The 27985-nt window shown below is 42.8% G+C and overlaps 1 protein-coding gene and 1 long non-coding RNA gene across 4 annotated transcripts; one reads left to right on the forward strand and one right to left on the reverse strand.

The window, feature by feature from the left end:
• Nucleotides 1-340: 340 nt before the first annotated feature.
• Nucleotides 341-27055, reverse strand: prx (periaxin). Of its 3 annotated transcripts, none has more exons than XM_077541925.1 (9): nt 26834-27055; nt 19759-19814; nt 18986-19093; nt 17973-18098; nt 17342-17513; nt 16266-16459; nt 15588-15817; nt 3382-13607; nt 341-2631 (listed from the first exon to the last, which is right to left on the reverse strand). In XM_077541925.1, the coding sequence occupies exons 1-9, from the start codon at nt 26835-26837 to the stop codon at nt 2405-2407; spliced, it is 11343 nt and encodes a 3780-aa protein (XP_077398051.1). In that variant the 5' UTR covers nt 26838-27055; the 3' UTR covers nt 341-2404. The 3 variants fall into 3 exon arrangements, with proteins under 3 accessions (XP_077398051.1, XP_077398050.1, XP_077398052.1); XM_077541924.1 differs by having other exon boundaries at nt 26780-27055; XM_077541926.1 differs by lacking the exon at nt 26834-27055 and adding an exon at nt 24171-24328.
• LOC144033685 (uncharacterized) lies at nt 11041-27940 on the forward strand. Its single transcript, XR_013288033.1, has 5 exons — nt 11041-14289; nt 15616-15833; nt 19761-20455; nt 20621-20696; nt 27867-27940. It is a non-coding gene; the product is annotated as an uncharacterized LOC144033685 (long non-coding RNA).
• Nucleotides 27941-27985: the final 45 nt, after the last annotated feature.

Genomic DNA, 27985 nt, shown 5'->3' on the forward strand with positions numbered 1-27985 from the left:
TTGCTATTTTTCTTTTATCGTTGGACAAACCTTTACGTAACCGAGCAGAGAGTCAAGTCATCATGTAGCGCTTTCATTGCTAATAGAAATATGAAAGCCTTTACATTGTAAGTTTATTGTTTTAAGTGCGTACATATGTTGTGATTTCTTTGCAAAGACTGTTATTTTAGATAAACATCCGGGTATTAATGACATCCCATATGCAAATAAATGGTGTCCATTTTGATCCAGTCGTGATATGTTTCTTTTGGGGCAGATTTGATTGGTTGGGTACTTTGAATTGTGTTGAGCCAAAGTATCTGATAGTTGTTACACTGTCTTCATGGAAATATACATGATGTGTAAATATATTATTTTATTTATGTAATATCTTCACCAACAAGCTCTCAAATGCACTTGTGTGATAACACGTTTACTGTAGCACTTAACAAATACATCCACGTTCAAACCGGAAAAGTCATCGTTTCTACACAAACACAAGAAACACAAGAAACGCTTTATCCAGCATTTGAAAATTGTCAAATAAAATGTCAATTTCACCTGCAAAACAGGCACAGCAACCAAAGTCAAAAATAGAAATGCATAATACATTCTCAAATGTCTCTCATAGGAAATGTGATGATGGGCTGTCATATTTTTCCATCAGTTTTCTATTATTACAGAATCTAATCTCTTAAAAAAACAACAGCCATTTGTACTCTTAAAAATAAACAACACACTATTGACATTGTAAATATGATGGTGAGGTGTATATTAATTATATGGACGTCCAGCCATTCATTTGTATTCTAAACTGCTTATTCCACACAAACTGCGTCCATATATGATATATGAGAAGAATAAGTCCAATTTAGCAAGATATTCCTCATTGGAGATGCATGAAAAATGTCAAATTGAACGAGAGCAGCAGCATTTTGGTCGAAATGATTGACCAATGCCCGATGTAGACAGTTATGTATCTCCACACACACACAAAAATGTTTTACAGCATGGCTGACGAGCTAAAAATACAAAATGTGTTACCATCTTCAAAGAATCCTCAAAGACACACAAACCAAAATGACAAAACGGTTCCCATTGCTACTCTGAGAGAATATTCTGGTAAGAAGAAGAAACTGCCTCCACAAGGGACAAACTTGTATGTACATCGTCTTCTGGCAGTTCTGTTAAATCGAGCGAAAACTACAATGAAATCGCGTCACAATAAATCCTCTTTGACGTAGCGGGTAAAATCTTGAAAGTAACTCAAAATACAATAACAAATGTAACAGTTGAAAAAACTGAAAATGTAAATATATATTACTCTGCTCGGTTGCATATTCATCACATGAATGCAGACACTCTCCTACTTATGAACTTTCAACTCACATTCGGACATGAGAAAACGTCCGTGTTAGTAAAAAAACAAAAACCAAATAATTTTAAAGCTGGCCAAAAATCTCTTTACAATCGCCGTTTTATTTAACCATTTCTGACTTCTGAAACATTAGTTGATGAACACCTGAGCTGTTCACGATGGGGACTAATAGTTTGAAGACTGGATTCGGGTTTGAATTTCCGCAATATGCGCATGTGACGTCATGTGCGCATTCTGTAGATCCTCCTGACTACCAGGAGGAAAAATATTGTCCAATCATGTTTATTTGGATATTCCCCAATCTTTATGAAGTAATGCAAATACTGCAAAATAATTTTTAATTATTTTTTTTTTAAAGCTATGATGTGTCCACTACAGAGGACATTTTTTAAAACTTAAATGCTAGGCTCAAATACAGTTCAAATAATTCAAACAGTACTTTAATGTGTTCTTAAGAGTTTTATAGAACACATGCTAACAACATTTAAAGCCTAAACGTGTTCAGTAAAAAGTGTTATACACTTCCTCTTCCTCTTCCCTAAAAAGTGCTTGCACTGAGGGAAGCCATTTTCTTTTACGATGCAGTCAAAGGTAGCAAAGCCACACCCCTGCACATTTGGTATCATTGGAAAGCTCGGAATGTCCTCTATAGAGCACAAAGTAGAGTTAATTCAATCGTATGCACTGGGTGGGAGATATTCACGTTTAAAAAGGTCCACTACAGAGGACAAATTTGAATTGCTGCTAGTCAGGAGGATTCGAAGAAGTTAAATTTTTCATCAGCAGGTGGCAGTAGTGATTCGGAATTGAATTTTCTGTGTTCAGTAGCTTTAAAGTGGATGTTCTATGAGGAGATTTTCATGACTATATTGACTCGGCGTTCAACAAACATAAGAGAGCAGGCGCTAAATAATGCGGAGTGACAATAGAAAAAATGGCAACAATTTACAAAGAATTGAAAATACGAACAAGCTCCGAGAACATATTTTGTTCCTAAGTTGGGGCGTGTCTGTAACCAAACTTCATTTTGCAGGCGTGTCTGGTTCCTCAGAGGTCTGACGGCGGGTGAGCGAAGACCCCCGATTCGGAGTGCCGCGTCGTCCTGGTGGTCTTGGTCACCATGGTAACTGAGCCTCCTCCCCCCGGGGAGGAAACGTCCCTTGTGGTGACGTCAGAAGAGTGCTGGCAGAAGGAGCCCGACACGTTGGCCCCGCCTCCCAGTTCCCCACGTCGCTGTGCTCGAGGAGACCCTTCTGGCGTGATCTGGAGGAAGCCTGCCAGGAGGCCGGGCCAAGAAGGACAGGCGGCGAGGAGGGAAAACAGCAGCGGAAGCGTGGAAGACAGAAGGGAAGGTTAGTCTTGATGGGACAAGATGGGACAGATAGTTCAGAAAAGAGACAAAACATCACAAATGCAAGTACAGTCAATCGATGCCATTTACTGGCGTTGGGGACCAAGCCCCGCCCCGACACAGAGCGACAATTCAGGTGCAATGGATGGCCCCCTTAGAATTTTTGACAATTGCTCATATTAATAGTTAGACCCTAAATAATGCCCCTTTGCGTCTGGCTGTTTTGCTGGATTTTGACTGATTTTGCAAGGCCCGCAGAATATTGTGTTCTGTTGCTATAAAAACATGGAACCTACCAAAATGAGAATAGTCTCTTCTTTCATTAGGAAAAAAAAAGTATATTTATATCGGTTTCCGTTTTGTAGCAGGCTTGTTTTCAACTTGGCCCTGTTTGATCTCTTATACTCTGCTGCCACCTGCTGGCCGTTGTTGTAATTACTACCATTGTTTTAGCCGTTCTCTGCAGTTGAGAGGCTGCATCAAAGCCTTCTGTCTGCTCTAGCATAAAAACAACAACAACAACAAAACATAAATATGTCTTTGGGAAACTGAAAAAGGTTTTAAAATAGAACACATTTGTACATTTTTGGGAGCAAATGAGTTTAGCAAATTTAGCAAAAAAAAACAACCAAAAAACAAGTCATGAAAATAAGTTGAGAACCAAGGTGTCTACCTGTGGAGTGAGGTTTCAGGGTGAACTTGGGAACCTTGAACCAGGGGGGAGTCTCTATCCCCTGGGGATCTCCTTTGGTGTCTCCCTCGCTCCAGGTTTGGACCTTTGTGGAACTGAACTCCATGGTGAAGGCAGCTGGTGATTCTGAACTGTCCCGATCCAGCTTTTCCGTTCTGGAGTGTTGTGAGACAACTTCCTTTGAGGACTCCTCAACGAAACCTTCAAATGAAACCTTGCTGGGTTTTATCTGGAGCCCTGTAGGAGTTTCCCCTGACCATGAAGGTTTGCCCGATCTGGTTGCCATTTCCAAGTTGGCGTCACCTGCAGCTTTCTTTCCATAAGGGGAAGTCAAGTCCACCTTTGGAAATGTGACTTTTCCGCTAGATGCAATTTCTTCATCTTTGAAGCCCTTGTGAGAACTTGAATGTCCTTCAAAGTGTAACCTTGAACTTAAACTTGGACCTTCTGTCTTGAGTGTGGCGTCAGTTGACCTTAATGGGCTGGCACACGCCGCCATTCCAGGTGTGCTAACAGATGTTTCTATGGACTTTGTTTGAAACTTGGGAATCTTCACCTTGGCGTCACCTGTATTTAAAGTCACGTCGTCTGTTTGAGGTGGATTTACTAAAACAAAAACGGCTTTCTTTACTTTGGGGCCCTCGTATTTGATCTCTGGTCCACAGATCTCCATTCTCCCTTCTGGGGAGGACAGGGAGGGTAGCGGGACACCAAACTTGGGTATTTTTATCTTCTTGCCTAATTTGTCCTCGTCTTCATCCTGTGCTGTGCCAATATCAAAGTCTATGTCTGGAATCGTGGGTATTGCACTCGATGATGATGGTAGGCCACTTTCTGCTGAACCTTGTTTGCTTTTCACACTTGCACTTGTTAACGTAACGCCTGGCATTTGGACGTTAATATTTCCCTCTTTGTGTCCGTTGTGACTTGCAGATCTCAGACCAGAGACTCCAGGACGAGTAATCTCAATGTGGTGCTCAACTTTTACACCGCCGCCATTTTTTTGGGGGGGCATTCCGATGTTGAACTTTGTTCCCTTCACTTTGGGCCCTTTGACTTTGCTGTTGGTGTCTACATCAGGTACTTCCACCTTGGTGTCTCCTTTTTGAAGTTGCAAGTCCAGGTCTAGGTCTCCTTTTGGACCTGTGATATCCAGTCTTGGCAATTTCAGTTTCAGACGTGTATGCTCTCCCTTTAAATGCAAATCACCTTTGTCTTTGGGGATGGATATGTCTGTCTTGGGCATTGTCACTTCTGGAAGGCCAGTGTCGGCATATGGTGTTTTAAATTCGCCTCGTACATCTCCATGTAAGTCCGTTTCTGGTGCCTTGGGAAGGGACACGTCTATTGACTGCATTTTGAGTTCAACTTCTGGTGGTCCGATCTTTGTGGATTTTCCTTTTGGGATGCTTCCGACTTTTCCCTTTGGTAGGGCTAAGTCCACATCAGGCATCTTGAATTTCGTTCCATCTCTCTCATAACTGGAGTCAAGTTTTAATTTTGGAAGTGGCATGGACAGGTCTACTTTGGGGACAGTCATGTCAATAACAGGCTTTTTGGGAATTTTCAGGTCTCCCTCATAGGTTCGGATGTCACACTCTGATACGTCCACCTCTGCTTTTGGGAGAAGAACTTCCATTTCCGGTGTTTTAGTGGCAGGAAGTGATAGCTCAACTGAGGGCATCTTGGCCTTGGCTTCCAGGTCACTACTTGCCTTTCCCAAATCTCCATCTTTTGAAACAAATCCTGGCATGAAGAACTTTGGGAGTTTGATAGTGACATCCGGTGCATGGAAGCGACCTTTCCCTTCCACATCAACACTGGTATCTGGCTTAGGAATGTCGATGCCCGCACTTTTCAAATTGACATCTAATTCAGGGCAAGACACACAGACATCTGCATCTGTTTTGGATATTCCAAAGGAGGGCTTTTTGAGTTTAGCTTTTTTCCCCTTGACTTTGCTGTCCAAACCCAACTCCACGGATGGTGCCCTGAGAGAAATGTCACCCTCACAGCTTTGTCCTGACACCTCCAAATGCCCACTCTTGGATTTTCCACCAAACCTGGGAAGTGTAAAACTGGGGACTTTGAGAGGAACATTAGGCAAATCAAAACTTCCCCCAGAAGAAGGCCGGCTTCCCTCTGCTTTCAGGAGCGCCACTTCCACATCATCACCTTTCGGTTTGGCGAGGCCAAAGTCAAGATCCACCTTCGGAGCTGAAATGTCAACGGTTGGAAGTTTGACTGTGCCACGTTTAAGAGAACCTGAACCTGCACCTTCTCCAGCCATTGCTGGGATGGTGACTTCTCCACCTTTTATGGCAGAACCCTCCAAACTGACATCTACTTCTGGAGATTTCATTTTTGGAAGGGAAATATCAACAGTTGGCATGGTGACTTTTCCACCTTTATTGTCTGGACCTTCAGTATCTATCCCTGGACCTTTTGTTTTCATTTTAGGAAGAGAAATATCCACAGAGGGCATATGGAACTTTCCGCCTTTGCCAACATGCCCTTCAATTCCCATTTCTCCTCCTGCTTTTCCTTTGGGAAGTGAGACATCAATGTCTGGAACTTGTATCTTTCCTCCCTTGAGTTCTGGACCTTTCAGTTTGACACCACCCTCTGGAAGTTTGACTTTGGGTAAAGAAACATCTAATGTTGGCATTGTGAACTTTCCTCCTTTGACATCAGGTCCTTCAAGCTCAACACCACCTTCAAATTTTCCTTTCGGAAGTGAGACATCGATGTCTGGCATTTCCATCTTTCCTTTAAATTGTGGACCTTTTACTTTACCACCACCCTCCGGAAGATTGACTTTGGGTAAAGAAACATCCAATGTTGGCATTTGGAACTTTCCTCCTTTGACATCAGGTCCTTCAAGTTCAACGCCACCTTCAAATTTTCCCTTTGGAAGTGAGACATCGACGTCTGGCATTTCCATCTTTCCTCCTTTGAATTCTGGACCTTTGAGTTTGACGCCACCCTTTGGAAGATTGACTTTTGGTAAAGAAACATCTAATGTTGGCATTTGGAACTTTCCTCCTTTGACATCAGAGCCTTCAATGTCAAAATCTTGTTCAACTTTTGGAAGTGAGACATCGATGTCTGGCATTTCCATCTTTCCTCCTTTGAGTTCTGGACCTTTCAGTTTACCACCACCCTCTGGAAGTTTGACTTTGGGTAAAGAAACATCCAATGTTGGCATTTTGAACTTTCCTCCTTTGACTTCAGGTCCTTCAAGTTCAAAGCCACCTTCAAATTTTCCCTTTGGAAGTGAGACATCGATGTCTGGCATTTCCATCTTTCCTCCCTTGAGTTCTGGACCTTTCATTTTGACACCACCCTCTGGAAGTTTGACTTTGGGTAAAGAAACATCTAATGTTGGCATTGTGAACTTTCCTCCTTTGACATCAGGTCCTTCAAGCTCAACACCACCTTCAAATTTTCCTTTCGGAAGTGAGACATCGATGTCTGGCATTTCCATCTTTCCTTTAAATTGTGGACCTTTTAGTTTACCACCACCCTCCGGAAGATTGACTTTGGGTAAAGAAACATCCAATATTGGCATTTTGAACTTTCCTCCTTTGACATCAGGGCCTTCAAGCTCAACACCACCTTCAAATTTTCCTTTCGGAAGTGAGACATCGATGTCTGGCATTTCCATCTTCCCTCCCTTGAGTTCTGGACCTTTCATTTTGACGCCACCCTTTGGAAGATTGACTGTTGGTAAAGAAACATCCAATGTTGGCATTTGGAACTTTCCTCCTTTGACATCAGAGCCTTCAATGTCAAAATCTTGTTCAACTTTTGGAAGTGAGACATCGATGTCTGGCATTTCCATCTTTCCTCCTTTGAGTTCTGGACCTTTCAGTTTACCACCACCCTCTGGAAGTTTGACTTTGGGTAAAGAAACATCCAATGTTGGCATTTTGAACTTTCCTCCTTTGACTTCAGGTCCTTCAAGTTCAAAGCCACCTTCAAATTTTCCCTTTGGAAGTGAGACATCGATGTCTGGCATTTCCATCTTCCCTCCCTTGAGTTCTGGACCTTTCATTTTGACACCACCCTCTGGAAGGTTGACTTTGGGTAAAGAAACATCCAATGTTGGCATTTTGAACTTTCCTCCTTTGACATCAGGTCCTTCAAGTTCAACACCACCTTCAAATTTTCCTTTGGGAAGTGAGACATCAATGTCTGGAACTTGTATCTTTCCTCCTTTGAGTTCTGGACCTTTCAGTTTGACACCACCCTCTGGAAGTTTGACTTTGGGTAAAGAAACATCCAATGTTGGCATTTTGAACTTTCCTCCTTTGACATCAGGGCCTTCAAGCTCAACACCACCTTCAAATTTTCCCTTTGGAAGTGAGACATCGATGTCTGGCATTTCCATCTTTCCTTTAAATTGTGGACCTTTTAGTTTACCACCACCCTCTGGAAGATTGACTTTTGGTAAAGAAACATCCAATGTTGGCATTGTGAACTTTCCTCCTTTGACATCAGGGCCTTCAAGCTCAACACCACCTTCAAATTTTCCTTTCGGAAGTGAGACATCGATGTCTGGCATTTCCATCTTCCCTCCTTTGAGTTCTGGACCTTTCATTTTGACACCACCTTCTGGAAGTTTGACTTTTGGTAAAGAAACATCCAATGTTGGCATTTTCAATGTCCGTCCTTTGATGTCAGGGCCTTCAATGTCAACATCTCCCTCAACTTTGGGAAGTGAGACATCGACATCTGGTATTACTATGTTTCCTCCCTTAATTTCTGGAGCTTTAATTTTGATATCACCCTCTGGAAGTCTGACCTTTGGTACGGAAACATCAAATGTTGGCATTTTGAACTTTCCTCCTTTGACCTCCGGACCTTCAATATCCAGGTTGCCTTCAACTTTTGGCATGGTGATATTTCCACGACATTTAACATCAGCACCTTCAATATTTATTTCTGGACCTTTTGGTTTCATTTTCGGAAGAGCTATATCAACAGAAGGCATGTGAAATTTTCCTCCTTTAGCAATATTACCATCAATCCCTATTTCTCCTTCTGCTTTTCCTTTAGGCAATGACACATCTATGTCTGGCATTTCTATATTCCCTCCACTGAACTCTGGGGCTTTTAATTTGACACCACCCTCTGGAAGCTTGACTTTTGGCATAGATACATCAAATGTTGGTATTTGGAATTTTCTTCCTTTTACATCTGGGCTTCCAAGATCCAGGTCTCCCTCAACTTCGGGAATTGAAACATCAACTGTTGGAATGCGGACTTTTCCACCCTTAACATCAAGACCTTCCATCTTTATCTCTGGACCTTTTGTCTTAATTTTTGGAAGAGAAATATCAACAGAAGGCATATGAAACTTGCCTCCTTTACCAACCTTCCCTTCAATCCCTATTTCTCCTTCTGCTCTTCCTTTAGGGAATGACACGTCTAAGTCTGGCATCTCAATCTTACATCCATCAAGGTCGGGACCTTTTATATTAACAACACCCTCTGGAAGGTTGACTCTTGGTATGGAAACATCCAATGTTGGCATTTTGAACTTTCCTCCTTTGACATCAGGTCCTTCAAGCTCAACACCACCTTCAAATTTTCCCTTTGGAAGTGAAACATCGATGTCTGGCATTTCCATCTTACCTCCCTTGAGTTCTGGACCTTTCATTTTGACACCACCCTCTGGAAGTTTGACTTTTGGTAAAGAAACATCCAATGTTGGCATTTTCAATGTCCGTCCTTTGATGTCAGGGCCTTCAATGTCAAGATCTCCCTCAACTTTGGGAAGTGAGACATCAATGTCTGGAACTTGTATCTTTCCTCCTTTGAGTTCTGGACCTTTGAGTTTACCACCACCCTCTGGAAGATTGACTTTGGGTAAAGAAACATCCAATGAAGGCATTTTGAACTTTCCTCCTTTGACGTCAAGGCCTTCAATATCCAGCTCACCTTCAACTTTTGGAAGGGAAACATCCACAGTTGGGATGGTGACTTTTCCACCTGTAAATTCAGGACCTTCAATATTGATCTCTGGACCTTTTGTTTTCATTTTAGGAAAAGAAAGATCAACAGAGGGCATATGAAACTTTGCTCCTTTGCCAACATGCCCTTCAATTCCTATTTTTCCTTCTGCTTTTCCTTTAGGAAATGAAATATTTAAATCTGGCTTCTCAATCTTCCGTCCTTCAAGTTCTGGACCTTTGAGTTTGACACCACCTTCTGGAAGAGTGACTTTTGGTAAAGAAACATCAATTGTTGGGATTTTGAACTTTCCTCCTTTGACATCAGGTCCTTTAAGATCCAGGTCACCTTCAACTTTTCCTCTGGAAAGTGAAATATCCACATGCGGCATTTCAACTTTTCCTTTGATATTTGGTGTTTCCAAATTGGGATCAAACTTTGGGAGGTTGGTCTTTGGTAAAGAAACATCCAATATTGGCACTTTGAACTTTCCTCCTTTGATGTCGGGGCCTTCCAGGTCAACATCTGCCTCAAATTTTCCTTTTGGAAGTGAGACGTCGATCTCTGGCATTTCCATCTTTCCTTTAAATTGTGGACCTTTTAGTTTGGCACCACCCTCTGGAAGATTGACTTTTGGCAATGAAACATCCAACTTTGGCATTTTGAACTTTCCTCCTCTGATTTTAGGGCCTTCAAAATCTCCCTCAACTTTGGGAAGTGAGACATCAATGTCTGGAATTTCAATCTTTCCTCTCTCAAGATCTGGACCTTTGACTTCAACACCACCCTCTGGAAGACTGACTTTGGGTAACGATACATCCAAAGTAGGCATTTTAAGCTTTCCTCCTTTGACGTCAGGGCCTTCAAGGTCCAGGTCACCTTCAACTTTGGGAACAGAAACATTCGCAGTTGGGATGGGGACTTTTGCACCTTTAAATTCAGGACCTTCAGTATAAACCTGTGGACCTTTTGTTTTTATTTTAGGAAGAGAAAGATCAACAGAGGGTATGTGAAACTTTCCTCCCTTGCCAGCATGTCCTTCAATTCCTATTTTTCCTTCTACCTTTCCTTTAGGGAGTGAAATATCCAAGTCCGGCATTTCAATCTTATGTCCCTCAAGCTCTGGACCTTTCATTTTGACGCCACCCTTTGGAAGATTGACTTTTGGTAAAGAAACATCTAACGTTGGCATTTGGAACTTTCCTCCTTTGACATCAGGACCTTCAATGTCAAAATCTCGTTCAACTTTTGGAAGTGAGACATCGATGTCTGGCATTTCCATCTTTCCTCCCTTGAGTTCTGGACCTTTCAGTTTACCACCACCCTCTGGAAGTTTGACTTTGGGTAAAGAAACATCCAATGTTGGCATTTTGAACTTTCCTCCTTTGACTTCAGGTCCTTCAAGTTCAAAGCCACCTTCAAATTTTCCCTTTGGAAGTGAGACATCGATGTCTGGCATTTCCATCTTCCCTCCCTTGAGTTCTGGACCTTTCATTTTGACGCCACCCTTTGGAAGATTGACTTTTGGTAAAGAAACATCTAACGTTGGCATTTGGAACTTTCCTCCTTTGACATCAGGACCTTCAATGTCAAAATCTCGTTCAACTTTTGGAAGTGAGACATCGATGTCTGGCATTTCCATCTTTCCTCCTTTGAGTTCTGGACCTTTCATTTTGACGCCACCCTTTGGAAGTTTGACTTTTGGTAAAGAAACATCTAACGTTGGCATTTGGAACTTTCCTCCTTTGACATCAGGGCCTTCTATGTCAAAATCTCGTTCAACTTTTGGAAGTGAGACATCGATGTCTGGCATTTCCATCTTTCCTCCCTTGAGTTCTGGACCTTTCAGTTTGACACCACCCTCTGGAAGTTTGACTTTGGGTAAAGAAACATCTAATGTTGGCATTGTGAACTTTCCTCCTTTGACATCAAGTCCTTCAAGCTCAACACCACCTTCAAATTTTCCTTTCGGAAGTGAGACATCGATGTCTGGCATTTCCATCTTTCCTCCTTTGAGTTCTGGACCTTTGAGTTTGACGCCACCCTTTGGAAGGTTGACTTTTGGTAAAGAAACATCTAATGTTGGCATTTGGAACTTTCCTTCTTTGACATCAAGTCCTTCAAGCTCAACACCACCTTCAAATTTTCCTTTCGGAAGTGAGACATCAACATCTGGAATTTCCATCTTTCCTTTAAATTGTGGACCTTTTAGTTTACCACCACCCTCTGGAAGATTGACTTTGGGTAAAGAAACATCCAATGTTGGCATTGCGAACTTTCCTCCTTTGACATCAGGGCCTTCAAGTTTAACACCACCGCCAAATTTTCCCTTTGGAAGTGAGACATCGATGTCTGGCATTTCCATCATCGCTCCTTTGAGTTCTGGACCTTTCATTTTGACACCACCCTCTGGAAGGTTGACTTTGGGTAAAGAAACATCCAATGTTGGCATTGTGAACTTTCCTCCTTTGACATCAGGGCCTTCAAGCTCAACACCACCTTCAAATTTTCCTTTCGGAAGTGAGACATCAACATCTGGAATTTCCATCTTTCCTTTAAATTGTGGACCTTTCATTTTGACACCACCCTCTGGAAGATTGACTTTGGGTAAAGAAACATCCAATGTTGGCATTGCGAACTTTCCTCCTTTGACATCAGGGCCTTCAAGTTTAACACCACCGCCAAATTTTCCCTTTGGAAGTGAGACATCGATGTCTGGCATTTCCATCTTCCCTCCTTTGAGTTCTGGACCTTTCATTTTGACGCCACCCTCTGGAAGATTGACTTTTGGTAAAGAAACATCCAATGTTGGCATTGTGAACTTTCCTCCTTTGACTTCAGGGCCTTGAATGTCAAGATCTCCCTCAACTTTGGGAAGTGAGACATCAATGTCTGGAACTTGTATCTTTCCTCCTTTGAGTTCTGGACCTTTGAGTTTGACGCCACCCTCTGGAAGATTGACTTTTGGTAAAGAAACATCCAATGTTGGCACTTTGAACTTTCCTCCTTTGATGTCGGGGCCTTCAAACTTAATGCCACCTTCAAGTTTTCCCTTGGGAAGCGTGACATCACTGTCTGGCATTTCCATTTTCCCTCCATTGAGGTCTGGACCTTTTAACTTGATACCACTCTCTGGGAGACTGACCTTTGGTAATGAAATCTTTACATTGGGCATATCAAGGTCCACGTCTTTGCCTTTGGGTAGCGTCAGATCCACACTGGGCAGCTTGAATTCTCCTTGAATATCTGGTCCTTTCATATGAACTTTTTGTGACTGGGATTCATTAAAATTAGGTGGGGTGAACTTCCCTTCTCCCCCAATGTAATGGCTCATGTCTACTCCTACCTCAGAAGAAGGAAGACGGAATTTCCCTCCACTTTCTGCACCATCAACATCACGATCAGACGAGCTCATCTTTGGTAAAGAGATATCAAGCGCGGGCATGGAAATTTCTGGTCCTTTAAAAGTGCCCTCCACCTCATCAGGAAGTCTCCCAACATGGACGTCCACGTCTGGCACAGAGAAGTCTCTTTCATGCTTCTTAATTGTCTTTACGTCCATGTCTGATGTTCCTTTGACTTTGGGTAAAGAGATGTCAACAGAAGGCATTTCAATAGATGGAACGTTTCCTGAGATGCCCCCTTTGGCATGTCCTTCTGGGAGAACAATACCGCTTCCTCCTTTTATTTCCACAGTTGGAACGCTGATTTCTCCTTCTGCTTTGACCTTCATTTTGTCATCACCAACTTCATCCAAGTGCCGTGACAGTCTCATTTTGGGAAATTTTAACTTTGGCATTCGCAGTTTTCCATCACCTTTCCCTGTTTCGACGTGAATCTTTCCCATTGGAACTGCGGCATCGCCTCCTCTTACTTCAATTTTCGGAGCTTTGATTTCCACCTTTCCCTTCTCGGCGGGAAAAGGTACGTCAGCTTTGCCAGAAGGGAGGTTAAACTCTACATCTGGGGTATTCGACGACGCTCCCCCCAGCTCCACATCTACATCTTTCGCAGCAGGCAAACTGAACTCCAAAGATGGCGACGGAATTCTCGCCTCCGGCTTCTTCAGTTCCATGGAAGCGGACTTGCCATCCTTACTTTTGGAAAAGTTGATTCCAAACTTGGGGCTTTTTCCTTTGACTTTCACTTTGGCTCCGTGAATCTCACCCGGGGAGACCTTCACCTTTGCGTCCACTCCTCCGCTGTCCTCTTTTCCTCCACTTGGACCTTTTGTCTTCATCTGAGGAAACCTGTGAAGACATTTGTGTTAGGATGAAAACTGCCAGTGAAAATCGAGAAGAAAAAAATCCTTGGAACATGTTAAACTTTCTGTGAACAAACCTCTCTAGTCTGTACTCATTTCTGTAATAAGTGCCAGGAGGAGTCTATTTCTGCAAACATTTTATATTCAACAATGTTAGTGGTATATTTCAATGTATATCATGTAAAGGTAGAGTTTAAAACAACAGTGATTTAGTCTTCTGGAACACTAACCGAACACTAGAACGCTCCTCCACGTAATGGATGATCTTTTTAATACATGTAACCCGTATGAAAAGTACAGTTTAACTTTACTGACTATTGATTGCCATTTTGTCTTGTTGGTGATTTATTTTATTGTAATCTCTGGAATTCTTGAATGTGAATTATATTCGAGTGACTGTTATGGTTGAAAGTATCCACTAGGTGGCACTTTATGTCAACGTAATGCAGCCAATACGCTGATATGCGCATTGCATGCTGGGATCGTTATGCTACGGGAAAGAGCTTGACGCTAGTAACTACAATACAGTCTAGAGAAAAGCAGAGAACATTTTCTTAAAAAATACTGCTGTGTTTTTGAAGTTTTTATGTCCATACGGTTGTGAAGTCGTGGATGGACAGTTCCACACTCTTCTGACTGGAGGATTGCTTTTGATTTCGATTGCTCCGGTGAGTGTAACTTTTAGCATGCCACGTTGCTAATGCTAGCGGCCATCTAACGGACAATTTCTGTCTGTTTATGATTCTAAAAGTCTTGAAACATTTTATTCGTCATTTAAAACCAATCGGAGTAAGCTATAACTGTAAGCGACATTTTGTTTCTTACACGTTTTGAGTTTGTAATGTATCTATTTCTGTATGTGTCATTTCTGGATGCCGTGTCTAATGGCAGATAGTTAGAAATGTCGAATATGTAAGGTGAATAATGTGTTTTATACACGTTCTCCTGAATTTCGTTATATTGTACATTCATTTTGGGGTGCTTACAAATTACTTCAAAGTCATGTGAATGGGAAAAAAAGTGTTTATTAGATAAATTATCCTGTAAATTGGGTAACATGTTTTATTAATACTGTTAATGACACAATGATATCTTATTAGTTATCATTTCTTTTGTGTGATTTGAAATTACACTTTGATTAAGAGAAAGAGAAATATAATACTGTACAGTAATTCACGAGTGTTTTATTAATTTCAAGATTGGTTTTGGGGATCCCCCTCTTTTAAAACGCGTCTTAAGACACATCTGTATTCTTTGGCTTTTGGCGCACCATCAGACTTGTTCTTGGTGTTTTGTGGTGTGTATGAATTTGATGTTTAGTCTACTTATTTATGCATTTATTTATTACATTTATTTATTCACTCGCCTACTTCTTATTAATTTACTGATGTAAAATGTATTTACTTATAAAAAAAACAAAAAACTTGTATACGCAGTTGAAAATGTTTGCTTTGTTCTTGTTTTGTCACCTTATTCTTGACTGACCAACCGATATTTCTGTTTATGTACAGCACTTTGTATACAGCAACGCCTGTTCTTAAACGCTTTATAAATAAAGTTGAGTTGAGTGTAAAAAAACAAGATGGGGCTTGGAAAATAATGAAAAATCAGGCCATTGTCTGAGACATTTTTGGGATTTCCTCTGAATACACCGAAACCACGCTCGCTTTGCAACTTTCTGCTGTCAATCAAACACGTCTACTACGACCTGGAAAAATGGATGCTACTCATCTAGCATCTGACTTTTACCTACACATAACCACTATACATGTTTGAGTCACAAAAATACTTTGCATCTACGCTTCAAGACCCCCGTGGCTGAAATATATGCAAACGGCTCGTCGTGGGGCTTTCCCACGGCATGACAACGAGGCGTTCTAACGTCACCCCAGATCTATGCGTCTCCAATGAAAAAACGACTTTTAGGCCATTTTTGTAGGAGGGTGACGATATGTCCTTGACCGACCTGATTTTCCTCTTTGCCTTCACTGCAGCACCCCCTTCTGCCTCCGGGTGGCCGCTCCGCCTTTGTTTGAACTTGGGGAGGCAAAATTCGACATCCACGTCGCTCATCTCCAGCCGCGGCGGCGTTCCCTCGATCACCAGCTCCTCGCGCCGCTTCTCCTTCAGCCTCTTCAGACCAAAGCGACCGCCTCGCTTCTTCTTGGCCTTGAATGGCTTCGTGGCCTTCACGCTCTGAAACAAACAAGAGGTCAGCCACCCTCCAACATTTACATACTCAAAGTGCAAGTCCCGTCTTTATGCTTGTTGTGACCATGATTGGTCGGTATTTGATTTTATTTCAATTTTAAAGTGGCGCCACTTCATTGAAAGCATCCAAACCGGGATCATCCTAACTAAAGAATTTAACAAGCAGGCACTCAGCAATGCCCGCATGATAACGATCGGTCGCCGCTGTTGAAGTCACTGGACGCACGTTAAGCTAAGTGCTAAATTGTTAGCGTCTCACCCTGAGAATGCCAAGTTAGGGACACCAGATGTGCGGAGTTAAAATATTGGCAAAATAGTCCAAATATTCAAAGTGGAATTTCTGCATAGTATAACCGTGATTGGCCGATAATCAGGTCATATCTAACAAGCCAGACAGCCAGTAAAGTGAGAACAATTAGAAAGGTTTGATTACCATTTTGGCCATCTTGGCTTTGGGAGCTTTGACGTCCACACTGGGTAGGCGGGGCCGCAAGCAGAGCTCCTCCCCATGGACCGTCCTCTTCACCAGGAAGCTGACTTTGTAGGGCTCGGCACACTGGAGGATCTTCAGAGCGTCTTCGTAGCGCACGTTGTCAAAGTAGACTTTGGCGCTTAGGAGCTGGTCACCTGGTGCGGAGAAAAGGAAGGATCAGCAATTTGGGGCTCCTGAAATGTGGCTGCAAGCCGTTCTCGGAGATTGCTGGAGAAGTTGAATGAAATGACTTTTTCTTTCTTTCTTTTTTTTTTAATGACATTTTCTTTTAAATATACAACTTTTTCCTAAATAGCCTATATGATTTTTTTTTTTGGGGGGGGGGATACACAGCTTTGTTACTATGTGCATCTTGTTTTCAGAAAACTATTCAACTCTTTTTCTGAAAACCTTCAGCTTTTTTTTTTTTTTTTTTTAAGGAAATGTACATTTTTTTTAAGAGGTGTACAACCCCCCCCAAGAAATATACAACTTTTTTTTCAGAAATCTTTTACAGGAGAATAAAACTTTTTTTGATTTTGTTTTTTAGGGGGGATTTTTTTTTTATATTTATAGCATTTTTTTCCTCAGAACTGTAAAAAAAAATAATAAATACTGAAATATACTTTTCCCCCCAAAATAATAGTATACATTTGTTTTTCCCAGAAAATGACTTTTTTTTTTTTTTTTTTTTAAACATTACTTCTCAAGAAACAATAACCCGTTATGGAACTATACTTTTTTGTTTTTTTTGCTAATAGGAATGCAATAAATATGAGCTATTAGTGGTGGTGGTATTTTTACTGGTTTGGAAGTGGCGATACACACCATCCTTGCATCCTCTCTATTTTTCCGCCCAATTCAAATCTGTAAGCCATTTATTTTTAAGAGTAATGTAAAAGATGAATTTGAAATGATCAATGTCTTTTTATGACTAAAACTGTTAATGTTGTAAAAACACGTTTTAGGGAGTATCCACTTTTCAGGTGGGTCCAACCACGTTAAATAGTGAGTGTGGACTGTCGTGGGTGGCATGCCTTGCTGCAGGCTGAGATGTTTTGCGGCCGGCGAGTCCTTGAGGACGTCTTTGATGAAGATGCCTCGCTCTCCGCCGCCCGTAACGCTGTAGCCGCTCGCTCCAGCCTCCGCCTCCGTCTCCACCACGATCTCCACCGGCGGCTCGGCAGCTGCGACTGCACTGCTCTGCTCCTCAAACGCAAATGCAAAGTTTTCAGTCTCAAGCGTTACGCTCCATGATGCTAACAATGTACAGTATATCAAACCGAATGACGAGCAGTGCTCCTTTTAAAGCACCAGGAAACCGTTCAAAAACAAATCAACTTGCTAAGAAGCTAGCATAAAGTGCAGAAGTCGGCCAAAGCATCAGAAGCAACAGCGTCATCGCCGTCAATTAGCACATCCCAGTTGTGAGGTCCGCGTTTCAAATCTCTCCTCTTGCTCACATTCAAAAACATGTTCATATGTTAGCGTTACTGAAGACTCCAAATTATCCATACGTATGAATATGAGTGTGAATTCTTGTCATTTTCCCTGCGTGAGCATTCTAAAATGCTGAGTCGACGTCATTTGATGTATTTTGAGGAGATGACTTAATTCATCAAGTTTGTCGTCCAATACGGATGGTTGTTGGTCAGATTGACGACTTACTGTCTGCTCTTTAGAAGGTTCCGGGTCCATCTCCGGTTGGGCCAGTTGGCAGGTGGACGCTCTCAGGTGACTTCTCTTTTGACTCAGCACCTTTTTCAACTCTGCATGGAGCTTCTCCTTCTGCTCCTGAACGCAACACAAATGCTTCTTTTGAGCAGGAAATATTTGATTGTTTGAAAAAACAGACTTTTTTTTTTTTTTTTTTTTCCTGCAAATATACAACTTTTGATCTGGAATTCTGCTACTTTTTCATTCTGCAATATTAAACATTTTTCAGAAATATGCAATTTGCGAAATATGCAATTTTTCTAATGTAAATATGACGTACTTATTTGAGAAACGTACAGCTTTTTTTGGGAAATATGTATCTTCACAAGTATAACAGTTTTCTCTGGAAAAGACTTTCAGAAATATATAACTTAAATATACCCCCCCCCCCAGAAATATGTGACAAATACACTTGTAAGTTTAACTTTAAGAAATGTAGACCAGATGAAATGTGCAACGTCTTTGGTCGTTTGCTGTAATCGTTCAGCTTCACGCGACTTCCATTCGGCCGCTCGCATGCATTTGTTGGCTCCAAGTCATATTTGAAAGAATTGTCTTGCTTGTACTGTGGCAGACGCAGTAAGTTGAATCTCTGGTTCTCCGGCACTTCATCGGAAATGAGCCCCATTGTTTGTTGTTGACGTCCTGGTGAAAAGCGCGCTGACGTGTCTGCTGACTTGGCACAAATGAAAGCTGTTTATGCGGCGCGAGCATTGTGGTCCGACGCAAGAGTGTCGTGATCAAGCGGAGGCTGTGCCAGCCGCCTCATCAGTCGCAGCCAACAGAACTATCTGGAGACACTTTTTTTATTTTATTTCATCAATTGTAGAAAGTCGTCCCAGAAGAATAGCAAATGTTTGAATGTGGAAGCAACTCCACACTGTCCCAACATTTTTGTCCACATACTTGATGTGAGCATGTGGAGATGTGGACGAGGCTCCAGCTCGTCTGTATTTGCGTCTCACCGCTCTCTCGGGACTCTCGTGTTCCTCTGCGGAGGTGCTGTGGTGAGGGTTGCGTTGTGGGCCAGCGGGGGGTCTGCTGGAGGGGGGAGACCGCTTCTTATCTTTCACCTGTGCAGACGAACGACAATGTGATGGGCTTCAGATTTTACAATGGGTGTCACTCCAATTGTTTTTTATTGTCTTTGTTAATGATAGAATGTTTGTATTATTCAGTCGTCGTTATTTTAGTTTGAGTCTCACCGAGGTCACTGGGGTCGGGTAAAATGACCTTCCGCCAGGTCCCTTTTGTGTCACAAAAAAAATGATTCTGCTTGTTGTCCGTTTCTTAGCCAGAATTAATATTGCTACTCACTTTTATATGTATATTTAAAAAAAAAAAAAAGTTACTATGTAGGTTGGAAAAATTGCTATGAAATGGAAGTCGAGTAAAAAAAATAAAAATGTTTTTGTCCCCACGTGTAACGCAGTAAGATGAATATTGTTTCAGAATAGCGTCTTTCGACTAGTGAGGACACATAAAACATTTTGCAAAGGAAATTTTTGACTTGACTTTCATTTTAAATCCAGCAAACAAATGACGTCCTGAGCACTGGCTATGCTTTTTGCTAGCTAGCCTTGTTGTTAATACAAGCAATGTACATCAGCAGGGACTTACTTTAAACTACAGAGGTTGCTAAAAAAAAAAAAGGGAGTGAGAAAAAATGACCTAAGCAATAAACTGAAAATGTTGCGAGTGCGTAGCCAGTCATTTGTGATGTTTGTGTTTTGCTTACAGCGTGATCTCTGCTGGCGCTGTAAACATGGTCGTCCTCGTCTTCTCTGTCAGAGTCTGCAAAGGGAACAACAGAACACATCATGGAAGCGAAAAAGGAAAAATGGCTTAGCGGTCCATATCAAACATGGACACACACAAGATGGTGGAGCAAGCACATATCGGAGTCTCCTGGAGCGCTGTTGGTCATTCGAAACAGAATCTAACAGAATCTTTAACTCGCTTACAACAACATTCAAGGCTTCATCTCATCTCACAGCAGACTGTTCATGCGCTGCTGTTTTGGTTAGCAACACTTCAATGAACTTGATTTCATCTGTCAACTTGCAATGCCATTTTTCTTCCACGGGGTGAACGCGAAGGCGTTTATCTGCCTTCAGTGGATGACGCGCCTGCCGACTTATTTGGGCGTTTATTTCAGCAAGGTGCCCTCACTCTTCAAGCGAGCGGCGCAGAATGCGAGTTGTGTCATCTTGTGGAAAGCAGACACCCGCCCACACACCCCCAACGGGCTCGCCGTTCCACACGCGCCAAAGCGAGGGCCTTCAAAAGTGATCACATGAAATAGCTGAAGGTCTGCAGAGTCGAGACATTCCCGAAATGTCGAGCGGCTGGGATGTCGAGTTCTGCGCACTCTCCACTCGACTTCATTTGTAAAGCACTTGAAAAACAAGCACCGCTGCAGACAAGAATCAAACGTATGTTAAACATAAAACAAGTTCAAAACAATAAAAACACGAGAACGCGTGCAGATTGTCATGCCGAGTTGCCAAAGTCCGTAAACTGGCTTTTATGATGAGTTCAAAAAAAAAAAAAAAAAATCAAATAAAAGATGATTGATGGGGCTTTTCTCTAATTTGCAGAGGGGGCACCAACAACAGAAAAAGTTCCAGGAGCCGGGCGGCTGATTTGAGCGTCGGGATGGAGAAGCTCGGAAAGGTAAGACAGACGAAGACCGTTTGCAGCAGAGGTCTAAAAACTCCAATCATGTGGGACTCGCTGGGGCCAAGTATTTGAAAAAAGGACGTCAAATTCAATTTTCTCAATCTTTAGTAGTAACAGATGAGAAGGGTTCTTCAGAATGTGATTTGTGATTCTGGTCCTCGCTTCTCATCTGTCTGCACTTTGCATATTCCTCAACATGTTTCGATGTAGAATGACATCTGATTTCTTGAACAGCGCAACCTTCACTGTTTTGTAGGGTTGCTCCCGTGCTCAACAACAACAAAAACATTCTGCTCAAGTCTTGAAAAAGCTTGACTGGGACTGGGTGACGGGATTTTATCCTTCCACTTGGTGTCAGTTCAGAATTACTTTCTGAGCCACAAATGGGCTACCCATTCGTGATTTCAAAAACAAACAAAAAAAACAAAACAAACGGCAACAACAATGCAAAAAAAAACAAACAACAACTTTGATGTCAAGTAGGGGGCCACAAAATATCCTGTTGGCCCGCAAATGGCCCCTGGGCCACATGATTTAGAGATACAAAAAAATAAATAATACAATCTTAAAATGAATTTTAAAATGCACAGTAGGTCAAAATTGGAATTCTATGGAATAATATGCCTTTTCTGACACAGTAAGAAGTCGAAAAGGCCAGAAAGCCGCTTTCAAATGGCGCCAATAAAAATGAAAGTCGTCAGAAAGTAAAGTACGGATTGGATGCCAGAAAAATCTTCAGTCATTGAATTTCATTTCAACTTTGTTGCCTCCCAACACTGACACACAAAACACGTCCTCTGACTTCCTGTTTGATTCATGAGATAAGAAAATAAGTGCAGACGAAACCGTCATCGCGTATGGAAAGCAAGTTTTCGTTCCGGTGCTCCGCGAATCAAAATCAGAGCATCTCGCAGGAAGTGACTCCATGTAAACAGGAAAGTGACATTTCTGAGAAAGACGTCCACCTATTTGGTTAGTAAGCAGAGTGGTACATTCACTTGTGAGTTCAATTTGTTCCCTGGCCAATCTCAACTAAATGTACTCCGACATCAAATCAATTCCATGTGACAGCGTCTGCTCATTGCTCCATTCGTGTGTCTTCATTTTGTGTTTGTGGGTTTGGCCGTTTGTCCCTTTCAGCAAACAGCTGAAAGGCCACCATGACACCCCCCAATTGACTCAATCGGCGTCATATCTGACTCACTCACAACTCAGACTTTTCCACAACACACAAACCAAAAAATGTAAAAAAAATAAATAAATCAACCAAGGGACAAAACATACAACTAAAAACTTGGTAGAGTCACATGGTATAATGGCGTGTTTACTTTTGTCTTCCTTCACTGGCATGTGCAGGGAAGTTCACCCTCCATCACATGTCAAACGTTGTTTCCTCACGGGTGGGCTCCCTCCCAAGCCCCCGATCCACTCTTGACCCGATTTCCTGCTGGAAAATGAACCCCGCCCACTACCACCGCCCAAAGACGGACGCCAGGAAACCACCATCGCCATCCGTCATGTCACTTTTTGGTCCTTGTTTACGCTGGAGCCTCAAAGAGTTGATGTGAAGTCGTTGAGCTGCATACACGACCCCGCCGGGCTCGGAACATTTTAAAGTCGAGTCCAGTTCTTGGACTCTGGGTTTTTGGAGGCTTCAGATGTCAGAAGCAGCATGACACCACATCTGATCCACCTTGAACCATGAAGGCAGGAATACAATTCCAAACATATTATGACCAAGGGTGGCAAGTAACAATACAAAAATACTTTTTGAGGCATCCGTACGTGAGTGTCCACATTTGAAGACAGCCGTCTTTAATTTTCTACATCCCACCAGGATTTCACAGCCACCCTTAACAGGTGTCTAAACCAACTGCAGCATCTTCAGCTAGCAAGTAGTTTTTCCTGGCGGTGCATTCGTGCCAGTCCTGCTGTGGCTCGTGTTGCAGCATTAATGACGACCACGCTGAGACTGGCAGCATGGAATCTGTCTGCCGTGCACCTCCATCAAGTTCACCAAAATCGCATGACACGACCTCCGCTACAACTTCAACTTGCCCATAGACTGCTCAATGGCTTTAATGGTGACTTCAAGTGCAGAAAGGCACTTAAGGTCTTCAACAGAAACCAAAGTCACAGCGCATAGAAGAATGCATGCTGACTGAGGGCGTGAGAAATAGCAGCTGATTTTTAAATTCAGACACTCTGCGCATCTCAAGGAGGAACCCGACAAAACTAAACCGGATCCAAAAAACAACCCCAATGGTCCTCAGAGATCTGCCCCAGGAGGGCATTAATGCCACTCGATGTACCACAGCACGCTAACGAAATCACTCCACCATGTTCTGACTTTTGCAGGACCAGAACGGTAAGATTACAAACCGATCAAGTGTCAGGGTTTGGATTTCAAAGTTGGACAACTTCCATGGCCATTAATCAGAATAAATCAGGAATTCAGAAAAGGGAAGCCTGGCTCTTAATACGGAAGTTAAATGTTTATTTGGAGCATAATCTTGACGAAACAACTCAATTTCATGCAGTGCAGTGGTACCTTGACTTACGAATGCCCCAGCTTGTGAGATTTTCCAGTTACGAGCTTTGTGTCGTTAGCTAAAATTTGAAGAGCAAAGAAGGCGCTGGAATGCACTCCCATGTGGGCACATCCACTTTATTTGTTCAGCACGGACAAGTTTGATGTTAGTGCTTCGATGTGACACCTTTCCATCAGTTCTCAATTTCCAATTTCCTCAATCCTCTTGGAAAGTTTCCCATTTGGAGTATTTCTCAATCTTATCATCCCATGAGAATTTACTGGGACTTTTCCATAAAGCACGTTGGCAATCCTGGTAAGGGTCCAAAAGAAGAATGTTTTGCAGATACCACCCGAGTGACAAAACATTGGAAGCGCAACAAATACAAGGAAGACGTTTTAGTACATATCTTGGGTGTCATCGTTGTGCCCTCGCCTTGCCCACATACCAGGCTGGGGCGGGTAAGGTGGGGGGGGGTCCATTTCGGTGTAGGAGGGGGCAGACGTATCCAATGACCATCATGCCGCAGCTGTCACTGCTGTGTAACGTTAAGACGAAGGCTAAACGAAGTCGATGCCATGCTAGCACCACTGACAGCTCTGCGTCACTTCACTTTACGCTGCTTTTGGACCTCCGCAAAAGCAAACAATGTGCAAAACCGACCCAGTGTGGCTTGTCTAAATACTGAAATCAGGTAGTTAGTTTGCATTTACTCCTTCGGCCAGCTCCTGTTCCAAAACACTGGAAAAGTCCCGGTGACACACACTACTCAAGTGTTTGTTGAAACAGAAATGCTTTTGTTCTGCCATGTGCAGTCATTCCGCACTGTGCAGGACAAGCAACTGTCCGCAAAACTTCCCATGACAACTACAGGACAAAAAAACAACTTATTTTTCTCTCGAGCTACTAATTGGAGCTTTCAAGAAAGCCGTCCTACCTTGTCAGGTTCTCCCTTCAGACCTTCAATCTCAGCCTCTCTCTTCTTCCCGCCCTAAAACTTGTATTGGTTGTATTTCTTCAAATGGCCCCCCCGCTCTCTGTCGATAACGTTCATCCCTCGTCACCAACCAGCCCGTGGCTCCCCTCACTGAAAGCCTCGGGCCCGACACGGGACCAAAGCATCTCTAGGAAGGACGGGGCCAACTAGCTGATTGGCCGCTGGGCAGGAAGATGCCCCCATATTAGGTCAGCGGGAGGCGGGGACTGCATTACTGATAAAGTCGGGAGGGAGAACAAGATAACAAGGTTTGGGACATGGTAAGAAGAGTGAGAGTTTCTCCTCACTCAACTGGTACTGATTTCAACAGAGCTTTTCATTTTTTGTAGCTAATGTTGTCAGACTGGTAGTTTTCGGAATATGGAGCGAAAGTTCTGCTGGGGGATGTTGTTTAGAGATTATTTTTAAAGCAAAGGTTTAAAAATAGAAAGAGCAGGATTTGGAGAAAGGGTGAAGCTTCCTCTCACTATGCTCGAGCAGCTGCGACAGCGTGTGCGTGTGCACGCGCCTCTCTATTATTAGGGTGTGTGTGTGTGTGTGTATTATTAGTGGAGTAAACAGTGAGTCGTCCAAACTGCACAAACTGAACCAGCATAAAATTCCTGCTTTGTGATGAGGTGGCTTGATGTCAAAACACAAGCCGTCTCTTCAGCTGCAACGGAGAGCGCAAAGTTGATGTTGGGTCTCCACCGTCAACATGACGCGTTCCCGCTCCATTTTGGTGACTTCATCCACAAGCGACCAATCAAATCCAGCGTCACACTGCAGCCTGACTGGGATTGGAATGTTCTTGGGATGTTGTTGTGGGCAAGTCTGGGTGATAAGAGTATTGCGATGCTGGAATTTGGTCAGGTAGCAATTGGGATGTTTTCAGAAGACTATTTGCATTTGCTGAGGTGATGTTGTGCTTCAGATATTATTTGGATGTTGACATTGGGAAGGCATCAGATTTTTGTTGCCATGTTTTCAGTTTGGTGTTGGGATAGAGATCACTTAAGTTGAAATGGTGCAGTTGAGGACTTGGATATCGTGGCCATGGGGATTTCAAGGGTGGGTGTTAGATTGGTCGCTTTTACAGGACTTTTTGAGATTTTGGTATTGGGATTTTTTCAGGATGTTGTGGGTGTGATATTTGGTTTGTGTTGAGATTTTGTAGGGACGCTATTGGCATTTTGTCAGGATGTTCTGGAGATTTTACGGGGATTGCTTTTATGTGAAGATTTTGTGGAAATGGTGATCAAATTTTGTCAGGAAGGTTAAGAGATGACATCTGTATTTAGGATTTAGCCGAGATGCTTTGGGGATGATGTTAGGTTGGTGCACGTTGTTTTTGAGATGGTGTTGGTATAGGATTAGAATGTTATAATTTGGGGATTTTGATGGGATTGCATTGGAATGTTGTGAGAATTGTGTCAATAAAGTCTTATCATTTTATTGAGATGTTTTATCATAATGAATCCTTTATTGATCACCAGAGGATAAAATCAATGTCAATCAGTGTAGTGTCTGGATTTTGTGGGGATGATGTTTCGTTTGTGTTGAGATGTTATTTGAATGAAGGGATTTTGTGAGGAGATACTGGGATTTTACCAGGATGTGCTGGAAATCTGTGGGAGATTATGTTGGGATTTAATCATGATAATATGAAGATTTTCTGAGAAGGTGTTGGGATTTTGTCAAGATATTGTAGGGGTTGCATCCAAATAGTGTCAAGATTCTCAGGGGATGATGTTGGACTGGTGTTTTGGAGATGGTGTTGGGAAAGGGTTGTCGGGAAAATAATGTTGGGATTCTGATGGGATGTTGTGGTGATGGCCTCACATGATAGTGTTAGAATGTTGTCTAGATATTTTATGATAACAAAACCCCAGAGGAAAAATCCAAGAATCAAAATACATTAGGGTAGTATTTGGATGTTGCTGACTTTGTGTTGGTCTGGTATCAGGATTGTGTTGGGATGGGGCGGTTGCCACGACTGTGTCAGCAAACATGCACTTTGGACCACAAAGCCTGGATTTGCATTTATTTGGTGATAGGTTTGGGGTATCTGGGCTTGGATGGGCTTCAAGCATTGGTGCAGCTGGGTCACTGTTGTTCAGTTTTGTAGCGGCCATGCTGGTTTACTTCCCAAAGAGAAATAGTCTAAGGATTCACGTCATCAGGCTGTTATGTGTTGCAATCAAGAATGTAGACGAGCCATCAAGCCAACAGATCATTCAACAAATGGATGTCGAGTTGAGTTGACTTGCAATTTTTACACGACCTCATAAAAGTACCCCCTTTACGTGGAAAACATGGCCACAACTTGTTAGTAAAATCAACAGATTTCAAGTGCCTTTTTCTAGTACACAGCAAACTAGTAAGAGAAGTGAGAACATGGATTCACGGTGAAGATGTCAACTAGCTGTTGTCACATTTTACATCTTAGCTTGATTGAGGCGTCCCGCTGTACTTAATAGCTGATCAGCCAAGTGACAATACGACGTCTTTGGCGGCACTCAAACTTTGGTACTTTGTGCCGATCCGGACCGAAAGTTATTCATCCTGACCTGCATCAGAGGAAGGTGTCCAGGTGACTCGGAATATTCCACGGAGACACTCACACATGGTCTGCAGGAGGACGCCACTGGAGCACACCAACACGGCACTCGAGGCTCTCGAGGCGAGGCGAGGCGGAGGCGATCCCGGCGCGGCTTTGACGCTTTGGGGCCGGCGCACCAGCGACGCTCGCTCTCAGTGTGGCTCGCGCCGGGGGATGGAAAAGATGGGAGGGGGTCCAATCCAATACCCAACTTTGCATCCTCAACCCACCGTGGCGCGCGTGGGTAGACGGAACAAAATAGGCGTGCATTAGCGGTTGAGGACAGTCAGCACTTTGCTCAGTGTCCGCGCAAAGCTCTCATTGTTGTTCGCGTTGGAGGTTTTAGCGCAGGCTGTTGTTGGTGGGCTTAGTGGGGAGCTGCGTGCTGGACGCCAGACTTGCCCCCAACGCGGAGCACAAAGCTCAGCGCCTCGATTACTGCAGCATCAGAACACCTTTTTAATCGACACATTATTCTCCATTGTTGGCCTGACGGCCGAAATACGTCCAGTTCGCTTTGGACAACAAGTAGTGAGGCAGAAAGTTTGCACTGAAATGTGGAACGATTCATTCTACAATTGTGATCCCCGGTCCCCCGAGGGTCCCAAGACATAGTTTGAGGGGAGAAGAAAACAACTTGCAACACATTGTCCCCACTCGCTCGTACCATCACCGTATTGTGAGGTTTTTTTTTCTTTTTTTTTACAATATAGTGTAGTACCACATTTTACCACAACATGCCTGGCAGCACTGAGCTCAACTGGACGAGATACGGCCTCATCAGGCGTCTTTTTTTTTGAAGAACTGTTTACCATATCTGTCAAACCGCTGCTTGTATCTCAATTTTTTTTACTCATTGTTCAAAGTAAAATAAATAAATAAATAAATGTAAATGTATAGGTGAGAAACGAATTCACTGCTTCGAGATGTCCTTGTAGTGGAGATGTTTTAGAAGGGGATGACGACACGGCTAGTTAAGTAGCATGATGAGCCTCCCGGCGTGACCAGTTAGCTTGTTTGATCTCGTGTTGTTGTGTCACATTTCTTCACTTTAGTGGCCTGCTGAAGACCAGCATGGAGACGGAAATAGACCCTCTGCTGCATTCCGACCACTCTGAGGGAGGCGGGTGGGGGTGGGGTGGGGGGTTCATGTTGGACACAACTTAGAGGAAAA

The sequence above is a fragment of the Festucalex cinctus genome, chromosome 13, assembly GCF_051991245.1.
Source record: "Festucalex cinctus isolate MCC-2025b chromosome 13, RoL_Fcin_1.0, whole genome shotgun sequence".
Taxonomy (NCBI): Eukaryota; Metazoa; Chordata; class Actinopteri; order Syngnathiformes; family Syngnathidae; genus Festucalex; species Festucalex cinctus.